The sequence below is a fragment of the Antechinus flavipes genome, chromosome 4 (genome assembly GCF_016432865.1).
Source record: "Antechinus flavipes isolate AdamAnt ecotype Samford, QLD, Australia chromosome 4, AdamAnt_v2, whole genome shotgun sequence".
Taxonomy (NCBI): domain Eukaryota; kingdom Metazoa; phylum Chordata; class Mammalia; order Dasyuromorphia; family Dasyuridae; genus Antechinus; species Antechinus flavipes.
The window spans coordinates 462,730,720-462,743,651 of record NC_067401.1 but is presented as its reverse complement, the minus strand read 5'-3'; the positions used below and the strand labels follow the sequence as shown (position 1 = coordinate 462,743,651).

The 12,932-nt window shown below is 37.3% G+C and overlaps 1 protein-coding gene across 1 annotated transcript in view; it reads left to right on the top strand.

Annotated features, from left to right (window-relative positions):
- Positions 1-12,932, top strand: part of UBE2U (ubiquitin conjugating enzyme E2 U) — an 87,806-nt gene that overhangs the window by 13,523 nt on the left and 61,351 nt on the right. The window contains exon 5 of the mRNA XM_051999511.1: positions 3,224-3,350. Coding sequence (XP_051855471.1) covers positions 3,224-3,350 — 127 coding nt within the window. The remainder of the gene's footprint in view (positions 1-3,223; positions 3,351-12,932) is intronic.

The window sequence follows — 12,932 nt, the reverse complement described above, 5'->3', positions numbered from 1 at the left end:
TATAACATTGAAGTCATTAAAAAAACCCTATGGTGAGACCACAGAGTTGGACCTTGAGTTCATATGGGACAAATTGGGAAGAGGAAGCGATCTGCCACTGAGGAGATTGCTGGAGAAGCATAGATAGCATCTTCCCATCATCATCTATGCTACAAGGATCTCTGAAAAGACTCATAGAAGGCTAGAATTGAAAGGACATTCTGTTGATTACCCTAGTTTTTAGTTCCTGCCCTAAAAAATTATTTGACACATATTGACTTAACTCTGTACATGCTATATGCTATAGAAGACAAGTTCCTTGAGGGCAGGGATCTTTTTTGTTGTTGTTGTTGTTGTTGTTTGTTATTTCTGGTGCTTAGCACAGAAAACAAGTTCTTAATGTTTATTAAATTAAATTACCAATTAGTTAAATTTGAAAATAACAAAGGAATTTTTTTTTAATTTTTAGGAAAAGAATAATAGTAAATAAAATGGGGAGGTTAGATGGGATGGCCTCTGAAATTTCTCCTACTTTTAACAAGTTATGATCCTATAATCTAGTCCAATCTTCTTATTTTAAAATTGAGTGACAGGAAACATAAGGTAAGTGACTTAGCTCTTGTTGTTGTTGTAGTTTAGTCATTTTGATCATGTCAAACTTTTCATGATCCAATTTGGGGTTTTCTTAGCAAAGATACTGAAATGGTTTGCAGTTTTCTTTTCCAGCTCATTTTACTGATGAGGAAACTAAGGAAATAAAGATAAGTGACTTGTCTAGGATCAAACAATCAGGAAACCTCTGAGGCTGGATTGCATCCAGATATTTCTGGCGCTCTATCCACTGAGCTGTTTTAACCTAATAGTAAGCAGATAATTGTTTGTCATTATTTTTCACCAGTGAAGCCAGGAGATTGGACCAGATCCTAGGATCATGGGAAACTGAGATGAAGAAACTGAGTTTCAGAGCAATTAAGTGATTTGTTCCTCCAACTTTTACTCTATAATCCATTATATATTTTTTTTGGAAAAAGAAAACTTCTACTGAGCATTTTCCTGACAAGCCTTTAATAGCATTTTCATTATTATTTTTGACTTTTCTACAAGCATCATTAAATATGTTTTTAAGTACTTTCAGCTAGTTGGCTGAATAGAATAACCATTCCCCCTTGCTTACTCACTTTCCTGAGTCAACTTCCCTTTGCTCATATATAATAGCAAAGGAAGAGCCTGCTTAAGCCATGTCCCGGGAGCACAGATTCCAAGTTTACATAAATTTATGAGATTTAACTCTATTCAAGCAAATCTTGCTTATTGATTTAATTGTAGATCCATAAATCAAATATTCCTTCCTCAAAATTCTGTCCCTTTGTTTCTAGATGATCAGTATAAGGTCATCTTATAGATGGAAGCTCCCTTCTTTTTAAGAAGACATAGAGAATTATAGCAGGATGCGTCTGTGGTATTTTTCCTAATATTGACTTTTTTGCTGCTATTTTTTCATCATTAAGTATCATTACTTAATGGTTGATGTCTAGGTTATAACTGGGAAGGGGTAGTTCGAGGCTCTTCAGAAAAGGAGATGGCTAGAAGAACACCAAATAAACTTTACCAGATGTGCCTCTCTGTGTCAGATGGTGGCTAGTCTCTCCCCTGCTTCTTTTTAAAAAGACAAATACCTCAAACCATCCTCTTGGAGACAAGTTTCATCTGTTTCCCACCCACTTTGAAAGATAGGCTCCGATCTATTCAAAAGTTTTATTTACGCTATTATGATGTGCCTATTGGAAACCCATCTGAATCCATTTTCCAAACAGGAACACACTAATGACAGCAGAAGAGCTCCTAGAAGATAATTTTTTCCCTTGCTTTTGGAAAACCAGATGCTGATTTTAATCAGAGAAATATTGCCATTATTTATATAGCCCCTATCAGGGGTTAATGGAGCCCCTGTCTACACTATGGTTCTTTCAATAGCTTCCACCACGACCACATTTTCTCTGTACACTTTTGTATGTCAAAATGCACGCCATATACAATTCTGATTCTTAGAATAAATATTTGCCTTTGGGGCAGCCAAAGACCATTTTCTTTATGATGGAAAAAACAGCCCATGGCCTTGCTGAACTGATGAGTTCTGTTAAGGCTGCCAGGCATTTGTGTGATTTGTCCAAAAGCTCTGCTACAGAATCTGTCAGGCTCTGGGAGGAGATTTTAAAGGCCACCAAAAATAAGCCCCCCGAGGAACTGTTTTGTCTTTCAACGCATCGTGTGGCCGGCATTTCCTAAGTCTTGGTGAAATCCAATTGTGGAATGGAAGAGGGAGAAAATAGAATCATTGTTCACAGAGTCACAGAATCTCCAATCGAGGATCCAGCTGAACCTGAGACATCATTTGACCCAGCTCCCCCATTTTATAGATGTGAAAACTGGGAATAGGGAGGCTATGTATATTAAGATCCACAAAAACACACTATTAGTTACAGTGATGTTTCACCATGTCAGTTTAAAACTTTCAATTGAATAATAAAGTTATGTCAATTTTTTTCTTAGCATAGTATATATATATATACATATGTATATATATATACCATATTTATGCTATATGTATATATATATATATAATATATGATATAGTATATATACTCACATATAGTATAGACAAATTAAGTATAAGTTTGGCAAAATATTTCAGCCAAGGAAGAAAATGTGGAAGTTGGTAGTCTGTTGTAGAAGATTAACTTTTTTCCTCCTTGGACCCAGAGGGCAGAATCTGAGACCATTTGAGATTCACTGATCTTAGAAAATAAAACAATTTCCTAGTAAGTGAAGCTGTCCCAAAGCGAAATGGGCTGCCTTGGGAAATAGTGGGTTCTCCTGGAGAACAAGACACTGTAGACTAGATGACCATTTAACAGTAGGTTGTAGAAAGGATTCTTGGTCCAGTGTGGCTTAGACTAGATGGATACCAACTTTCAAGTTATTCTGGGATTGCTGTGGCCCATCCCAATTCAATCTAGTTCCCAAATCATCCACAGTCATTTTACAGAACATGGTAGAAGAGAATCTTATAAATGGCTTTGTTTTTAACTTTTGGTTCAGGGATTTATCAGAAACAAATGAGGTTTGTTCCCTTTCCATTCCATATCCTCTCTCCCCACATCCCAGCCCTGGTAGATGGTATATTTATGTACTAGGGGGAAAAAGGTATTGAAAATACTTACCTGTTATTAATGTCTTCCTCCAGGTTATGCTTTCTAATCCAACAGTAAAAAATGCAGTTAATTCTGAAGCAGCGAAAATGATGATAGAAAGCAACAAATTATTCAGAGAAGTAGCCCTGAAATCTATCTACGAAAGCTACAATTTAGATGGTAAAAATACTGTTCTTATTTGGACAAATTGATTATCATTATCATTAGAGGGAAGCATTTCAGTAATACGTGTTGATAGGTAAGAAGCCATGTCACTTTGTGGTTTTAAGTTCTGAATTGGGAAGATAATTTTTGTCTACGTGAATGATGACAACTTTTGAACTCAGTCTTGCTCTCAAGAAATCAGTCAGTTGACAAGCATTTATTAGAACACTTGGTTCCAGATACTAAGCTAAGTGCAAGAAAGGCAAAAAAAAATATGTTTTCTACTTACATTTTAATGGGGGAGACAATACGGGTTAAATATGTCCTTACATGATGTGTATTGGTATAAATGGAAGGTTGGCAGAAAGATGGGACTAGGAAGTTTGAGACAGGAGTTTTTCATGGCTCTTCCTCGATGCTCAACTGATGACATAAGGGCAAAAACTGGAGAGTGAAATCTTGTTTTGAGAGATAAGAGTCCACAGTGGGGGAGTGAGTGCCACAGTTGTGGCAGAATGCTTCAGTGAGTCCAGAAAGGTTGGACAGTCACACTGGTGATAATCCTATCCATATTCTGGTGGCAACAATTCAGTTTAATTAAATGGGCATTTCTTAAGTACCTGCCATGTGCCAGGAATGGAATTAGGGATGGAGAAAAGAAAAACAAAACAAAACAAAAAATAAAACCACCTTTCATCTCAAAGAATCATTCTAATGTCTCTTTGTAGCATAGTAAAAAGAACTTTGACTTTGGAGTCTGTGGATCTGGATTCAACCCCCTCTAACTGTGGATACTAACACAAGTCATTAATTTTTCTGGACCTCAGTTTCCTTATTTATAAAGAAACAAGAGGTTTAGGGAAGGTGCTCTATGAGTTGGAGACTTGTTATCTATGATTGTGGCTGGGTTATATTGTGGTTTCTATGACAAGACTTTCCGGATTAGAAATAGTTTGCAACACAAACTATAGGAAAGATGAATTTGTTGGGGAGAAATAAAATGTCCTAAACTACTGGCTGGAATTTTTATTTTCTGACATCCTTGGGGAGATTTTTTATTTTTCTGTGACTTGGCTGGGTACCTATGGAAAGCCAAGCCACCTCCAAGTGGAGGTATCAAGCCTCAGATGTTACCTTTACTGTTAGAAAGCACCTTTCCAATATTATAAAATTCCTCTGAGCTGCTGACAGAATCCATGAAAAATATGTCCAGGGAGGCTGATTCAGGACAGATGCTTCTAAGAGATGGTCTTCCAGAGTCTTGGGGAGTCAACAACATGACTGTGATATCAACACTTTTTTTTCCCCAGCAATCCTAGAATCTCTGAATTTTCATTCCTTGGAGGTAGTTTCAGCAAGGAAAGGATGGAAAGTCTTGGGGAGCTGGGAAAGAGCTGCAACTTTTCTTTCTGTCTTCCCTCTATCCAAATGTTCACAATCCAAGTGCTCATAATCATGTATTCTAGAACCTTGCCAGAAATGGAAGTCACACTCACAGGATTCTAGCTTGCAGATTTTACTTCCTTTTCATGAAAAGTAGAACGGTTCTCCAGTAACTTTCTATTTAGTCCTATGGAATCTTATAGAGATTGCTCATAGAGACTCATTAATCTTACCCTTCAGCTCTATCAATCCATATACTGGGAGACCATTAGTCTAGAACTGGTGAATTGCAGAACCAAGTGTTGTAAGAACTTATAAAGGTTAGCAGTGGTCAGTAGAAATCATTTTAGGTAAGGCCAAAATGACTTCATTTCTTTTTTTAACAAATTTTTTGATCGGGTAATTACTTTGATTGACCCAAGGATCATGATAGATGGCTCTTCTTGAAGTTGAACAAAATATTTCATAAGAGTTTCTCAGATTCTATTTGTAGACAAGTTGGAAAGATGGGGTACATGATAGTGAGTCTGACAGATTTTAAACTTGTTAAATGACTGGATCCAAAAAGTAATCATTTATGTGTTAATATCAACTAAGATAATAATTGTAGAATGCTTAACATGTAAAATGCCTGGAACCTAGCAAGTATTAGCTCATAATTATTATAAACTTGGAGGAAGGTTTCTGGGGCAATGTCCCTGGGATCCATCCTTGGCTCTGGGTTACTCAACAGTTTTGAATGACTTAGATGAAAGCATGTTTATAAAATTTGTAGATGAGGCAGAGAGATTGCTAACACATTGGGTGGCCCATCTTGGTAGGCTAGCATGTTGGGCCATATTGAAGATGAAATTTCATAGAGACAGGGTGAAGGGCTAGCTTTGTTTGCTCTTTCCAATTAATCAACAAGCATTTCCTTGTGCTATGCATTGCTCTATGCATGCAGGATGCAAAAATCATACAAAATAATATATTTTTCTTCAAGGAATACACACACATGTGTCTATGTGTGTGTGTTTATATATGTCTGTCTGTGTATATATATCTGTTTGTATACATACATACATACATACACACACATATATATATCTAGAAAGAGAGAGAGAAAGAGAGTGAGAATGTGTGTGTAAATATAATTTTGGGAAAGAGGATGCTAAAAGTTGGGGTTCAGGAGATGCTTTATATAGCTGATAGTTGGACTGCATCTTGAGGTGATTCTCTGATGAGGGAGGAAGTGAAATTTAAACACGAGAGACTGCCAGTACAAAGACTTCAAAGGTGTGTGATAAGAAGCATCAAAAAAGCTAGTATAGCTAGTTAATAGAGTGTGGAAATGGAGTCATGAATGTGTAAGGTAAATAAAAAGATATGTTAGGATCCAGTTATGAAAGGGTTAAATACCCCTAAAAAGGAATTTATATGTTGTCCTATTAAGATCATCCAACCTTTAGTTGAAAATCATCAATGAAACAGAATTCTTTTGAAAAGGAGTATAATGACTCCTATTTAAATGCTTCAAAGATCTTTCCTAGTTCCATGCCAGTCGCATTTTGATTTTTATCCATGATTTGCACAAAGATAAAAGGAATGCTTATCAATTTTTTTGATCAACAAAACTGGAAGGGTTTGTTAATGTCATAAATGACAGAAGCAAGAGTTAAAGTGACCTCTCCTGGCCTGAATTCAAGGCCCAAATCAACAAGATGAAATCTAAACAATATTAATTAAATACAGTGTTAAAAAGTTCTTTTGAGCTCAAAGAAATCAATGCACAAGTTTACAAGATGGCAGAGATTATGTTGGCAGCCATTCACACAAGAAAGATGTAAAGATTTAACTGGTTTGTGTGTGGTTAGAGGGGCCGATGGAATCTTGGGATGAATTAATGGAAGTCTGATGCTCTGATCACAGTAAAAAATCATTCCATGAGACCCATCTAGACGATGGATTTTGTCTCCACCTATGCATTTTAAAGGGCCTAGTCTGGCTCATTGGAGCCCACTCATCAGAGGATGAAAAACTTGACAAGGAATAAGGAGTTGTCTGGGAACCTGTCAGAGAGAGGAAAAGAGATAACAAGTATTTATTATGTGCCAGGTATTGTGCTAAGGACTTTACAGATATTATCTCATTTGATTCAGAACCACAAGGAATGATGGAAAAGCCTATATTGTCTAATCTTGGAGAAATGATGACATGACAGCTGTCTCCAGAAATTTAAAAGCTGTCATCAAAGATTTTGGAATAGCTTGGAAACTTCCAGTTCTCCAGATTTCCTTCACAAAGATAAAATTGCACCTCAGGGTGAACAGAGAGCCCCTTAAAACAAATAGGAATTGGGGTAGAACGGGAGACAATCAGAGAAGATCCAAAGAAAACCTCCCAAATGGAAATATGGTTGGAACAGAGACTGGGACTAGAACCAGCACATCGGGTTGTTAAGGACCATGCCTGGATGAAGGGGCAGGTCAATTCTCCGAGACTCTCTACAACTGTGAATCATAAACTTGAAGGAGTTACAAAGCACCTTCACAGATGTTCCTTGTGGATGGGAATGAAATAAATTGGAGGCAAGAGGGAAGAGGAGGGAAGTCAGACAACAGCCTCTCAGTGTGGAGGTCACAGAACAGCAACTGCCTCTCAGTCTCCTTGTATCATCATCATCATCATCATCATCATCATCATCATCATCATCTCACATGAAGAGATCCATTCTACAGGTCCAAGTTAGATCTCCAGCAGCCATTGGCAGTTGGCTCCCATATGGCAACATCAGGTAAGCGTAAAAGCAGTGGGGCTGGGACACTGCTGGCTGTGGGCACTTAAAGGAAAGCAGAGTTCTTGGTTTTGTATTCTAGGCCAGAGAGGAGAATTAAAAAAGATCCTGGGGCTAGAGGCACCATTCCTTCCATTCCCATCCCTTCCTCCCCCAGGATAAGAGGTGATACTAACAAGCCCTTAAAAAAAAAGCAGGCAAAGGAGAAAGAACCCAACCATAGACAGTTACTATATGGATAGGGAACACTGGAGTTCATCTTCATGTAGAAGTAAAAAAAAAAAAAAAAGCCTCCTGTACTTCAAAGAGTAATATGAAATGATAACCTGCTCAAAAAGAATTCATCAAAGAACTCAAAAAAAGTCTTTAAAAAGAAATGAAATTGAGGAAAAACTAAAACAAACAAATCCAGGAAAAACAAGCTGATTATGAAAAGTTAACTAGGAAAGGGGATCAGTCTTAAGGAAGTGTTTGGTCACTGGAATTGGTCAAGGGAAACCAGTGAAGTTATGAGACTAAGAAATAATAAAACAAAATAGAAAAATAAAAATATAAGAGAATGTAGAACATCTCACAAGAAAAACAATAGATATGGAGAGCAGATCAAGATGACGAAACCTAAGAACAACTACACTACCTGAAAGGTATGACCAAAAAAAAAAAAAAGAATCTTGATACAATAAAACAAGAAATAATGAGAGAAAATTGTTCTGAAGTGTTACAACAAGAGGGAAAAGTAGAAATATGTATATATATACATCAATGAAATATATATATATATATGTCTACTGATTACTACCTGTAAGAGATTCTTTGAGAAAAACCTACAGGAGCATTATTGCTTGATTTCAACCCCCCCCCCAGTCAAGAAACACTTTTTTACAAGCAACACACCAATAACAAAACAATTCAAATACACAATCCAATCCAAGTCACACAAGACCTATCAATGGCTATGATAAAAGACCATAGGTCTTTGGATACTATATATCAAAGATCAAAGATCAAAGTTCTTTAGATCTAGGGTTGTGGCTGAAAATATATGTGGCAAAATTAAGTATACTACTGAATGAAAATAAAAAGGATATTTAATGAATTGCCAGATTTTTCAGAATTTTGCTGCAAACAAACCTGAACTTAATAGAAAATGTGACATATAAGAGTCAACATTAAAGACTTAATTTCAAGGGACTTAATAAGGACAAAGCATTTATGTTTTATATATGGAAATATAAACCATATGTTTAAGATTGCCATTAGTAATTGTGTTGTTCAAAAGAAAGATTAGGCTAGAGTTGAGTATGACGTGATTCTAAAAAGTAAAACTGACTAGGGAAAGATAATTATGTTGTAAGAATGAGAATGAGAATGTTTGTGAAAGCAAACATTGATACAGAGGAATCAGATGAAGCTGGCAGTTCTGAAATCCTACTCACCTTGGGAATGGGTAAAAGAGGGGGAAAATACATATATATCTAGAAGGGTGTAAAAATCTCCAAAATTTATAAATAAAAGGGGGAGGGAACAGGATAGGATAGGGTAAAGAGGGGTATATAGATTAACAGGAGTGAATTAAGATGTGTAGCTTAATGGAATGGGATAAAGAAGGAGAGGAAGAGTTCAGGGAGAGGATAAGGGAGGAATCCCTAGTGAGGGGAGATAAGTAATAGCAAGATAAGCTAGGGGGTAGAAGTAAAGTAGAAGAATTATTGAGGATAGGAAACGAGATATACACAAACACAGTAACAAAGAACGGGAGTAGAATTTTTTAGGAAGAAAAAGGAGGGATAGTAATCCTTGATCTCAAAGTCAAAGATTCACACAAAAGAGAGAAATCTACCTTATATGTCAATGATATTAATGTTGTTTTTTAGATGTATGTGTATGTATGCATAAATACAGTATATATGTATATTTATATATTTAAGTATGTATATATATATGTGTGTATATATGTATGTGAGTGTATATTATATATATGTGTATATATATACACACACATATTTAACTGTTTCCTGCTTGGGGGAGATGGTGAGGGAAGAAAGGGGGTAAAGAAAAAAGTAAAAAGGGCACCACAGAGAATAATAGAAAACCTATAAGGAAGCAAAGAGATGGACAGTTCTGAATACAATGTCTTCTATCATATTTGCTTTCTTGAAATGGTAATTTATTGGTGCATATTTTGAATCCTCTCATTCTGCTGTGGACATGACAATATCTTTTTTCTATTTTGTATTTAAGTTTTAAGTAAATAAATACATATTTAAAAAAATAAGATATCATCTAGGAGTTCTGCTGAACAGCGGGTTAAAAACATCCACCTAAAACTGCTAACAATGGAGTGCCTTGACTTGGGAAGAGTGTCCTAGAAGCAATGAGCTGATTATCTATGAGAGCTGGTATGAGTCAGATGGCATATCTTTGTTAGAACTCGGACCAGTTGATGTTTAATGTTCATTCTTACTCTTAAGTCCTGTGATTTTTTTTTTTGGGGGGGGGGTATATGCTTACCACAGTGTCTAGCATTTAATCAATAGTTACCAACCTGACTTCCTTCCCCTCCCACCAAAAAAAAAAAAAAAAAAAAAGACCTGAGAGGTTATTTAATTCAATTTAATCTAACTAATATTTATAAAGCACTTACTGTGTGCCATGTACTGGGGATGCAAAGATAAACATTAAATAGTCCCCACAGTCAAGGAATTTACCTTATGTTGGGATGGCATAATGTTATGAGAAGTGACTATTTATAGAAAAGGCTTAACATCCATCTGATGTCCTAGGAAGAGTTTTCGGTTTGGAAACTTAAGGAATTGATGGAGCCAAATCACGTAAATTCTCTGGGTGCCTCAGTTTCCTCAACTGCAAAGAAAATAATCCAGTTAAGCTAGATGATCTTGAAAAGTCTCTACTGGGACCAAAGCAATTCCATTCAGTTGGTAACTGCTGTTTGATGCCCTTGGGCACTTCCCTCCTACATTTCTGTATATCCACATTGGCATCTGTCGGGGTATTTCTTCCTTTAAAAATGATTCCATGACAGCAAGATGTTGTGGGGGATTTCAGTTAAGAAGAATCCATTTTCTATTTTGGAGTCTTTGTGGGAAAATATTTGTGATGTTCCCAATGTTACACAATTATCTCAAAGTAAGGCGTCAGTCAAAACTTCAAGGTCTTTGCTTGCAGGGAGAGATGCAGAGAGAAATCATGGCGTGCAAAACTGGTGACATCATTTTTCTCTCCGACTGGTACCTTCTGGGAACTTTTGTGGACATAATGAGGATCTTGACAATAAGTTTCAAAGACTTGCCTGGACAGACTGATATTAATTGCGGTGTTGAAAGAAGTCTCCTTACTAAAAGAATGGAAGGGGTATTATGAATACTTTAGGGAGATTATAAAAATTAATAGCATTGCATACTGTTGAAAGCCTGATAGCAGTATGAACACAGACCATTCTCTCTGGGAGCAGGAAAATCCTGGGACAGTAGGCCATTCTTCTCCCAGTTCTTAGCCTATTGCACACCCAGAGGAGGGGGTCAAGAACACCTGAGCTCTCAGCTCCTGAGATTTCATAGGACCCCAGGTATTCTCTGCATTTTCCTCCCTTTTGGTAACATACCTTGGGTGGAGTCAAAAATTAAAATATTCCCTCAGTAGCTCAGGAAGTGAATTTTAAACTGGTCAAAGTAGCCGTTTAAGTCCTAGTTTAAAAGATTTCAGGCAGGGAAGGATTTATAGAAATTCATTCTTCAGATAAGAAACTTGATGCTCAGAGAGAACTGACTACTTACCCAAGCAACAGTTTTGAACTCAGATCTTCTGATTCCCTCAAGGCCCAGTGCTATTCCTGCCTCTGAGAAACCCGATTTCCAGCATCAGCACCCACAGGGAATCTTTCTTGGGCCCTACAACTGCTAGTGACTTACTTGTTGGCTCAGCCATTTCAGTAATGTCCAACTGTGTGATCCTATTTGGGTTTTCTTGGCAGGGCTACTGGAAGGGTCTGTCCTCTAGCTTTTTGGATCATTTTACAGGTGCAAAATTTGAGACACACAGTATTGAGTGACTTGTCCAGAGTCACACAGCTAGTAGGTACCTAAGCCTAGTTAAACTCAGCTCTTCATGACTTTAAACCTGGCTCTCTGTCCCCTGTGGCACCCCCTGATGGCTGGTAGTGACTGGCTACCTCTCATTTATTTTATATTCACCCATACGGAAGTACATTTGTCTCACCTTAATAACCAACTCTTTGAAGGCAATAAGGTCTGTGGAGGCTCCCAAAGCGTCCCAGAATCTAGCCAATACTATGTACATAGGAAGATAGATTCAGAAATGGAAAAGACGCAGGTGACCTAATGCTTTTATTTCTAATAAGAAAACTGTGACAGAGTCAATTTGGTGGAATAAAAATAGGAACTGCCCAATCTCTCTCTAATTCCTTTAAATAATGACTCTATAAGATCATAAAGGAGGGAGAGGGGAAACACGTACCAAAAAATGTTTGTGGTGGCCTTTGTGCGGTGGTAAGAAACTGGAAACCAAGTGGATGCCCATCAGTTGGAGAACAGCTGAATAAATGATGGTATGTGAATATAATGGAATGTTATTGTTCTATAAGAAACGAGCAGCAGGATGATTTCAGAAAGGCCTGGAGAGCCTTATAGGAACTGATGCTGAGTGAAATGAGCAGGGCCAGGAGATCATTGTACACAGCAACAACAAGATTGTATGATGATCAACTGTGAGGGACTTGGCTGTTTTCAATAGTGAGCTGATTCAGACCAGGTCCAATGGTCTTGTGAAGAAGATATACATGTTTAACATGTATTGGATTGTTTGTTATCTAGGAGAGGGGGTGGGAGGAAGGGAGGAGAAAAATCTGGAGCCTTCCAGGATGGGACTGTGATAGTGTATGAGCGGTGGGAGATGAATTTGGTAAAGCACTTTACAGACCTACAGGACTAATAAATATTAGTCATCACCCTCATCTTCCTGCCATACAAGTGGCTGATCATGCACTCCCTGAGAGATCCTCACTTTGGAGACCACCAATGTAATGAACATAAAGTTGTCCTGAACTCAAGAAGACCTGTGTTCAAATCTCACACCTCTTTTCTCCCCCTGCTTCAGTGCTTCATTGAATCTGTGATCTCACAAAATATATCTATATCAAAACCCATCATAAACTATCCAACACATTCTCATTCTGCTTGATTCTTATGGGGAGGGAAAGAATTAAACTCTCCATTGAGGAAACTCCATCAATGGATGTCAACAAATGTTCTGCAATTTAGAGGTTTAGAGAGTTGGGGGAAGGGGTGAGAAGTAAAAGGTCTCCACACAGTATGTGCCGGAGGTGAGACTCAAACTAGCTCTTTATGTACAAATTTAATATATGAACCTTGCTTTATTTTTAATCACATCCCATTGAAGCT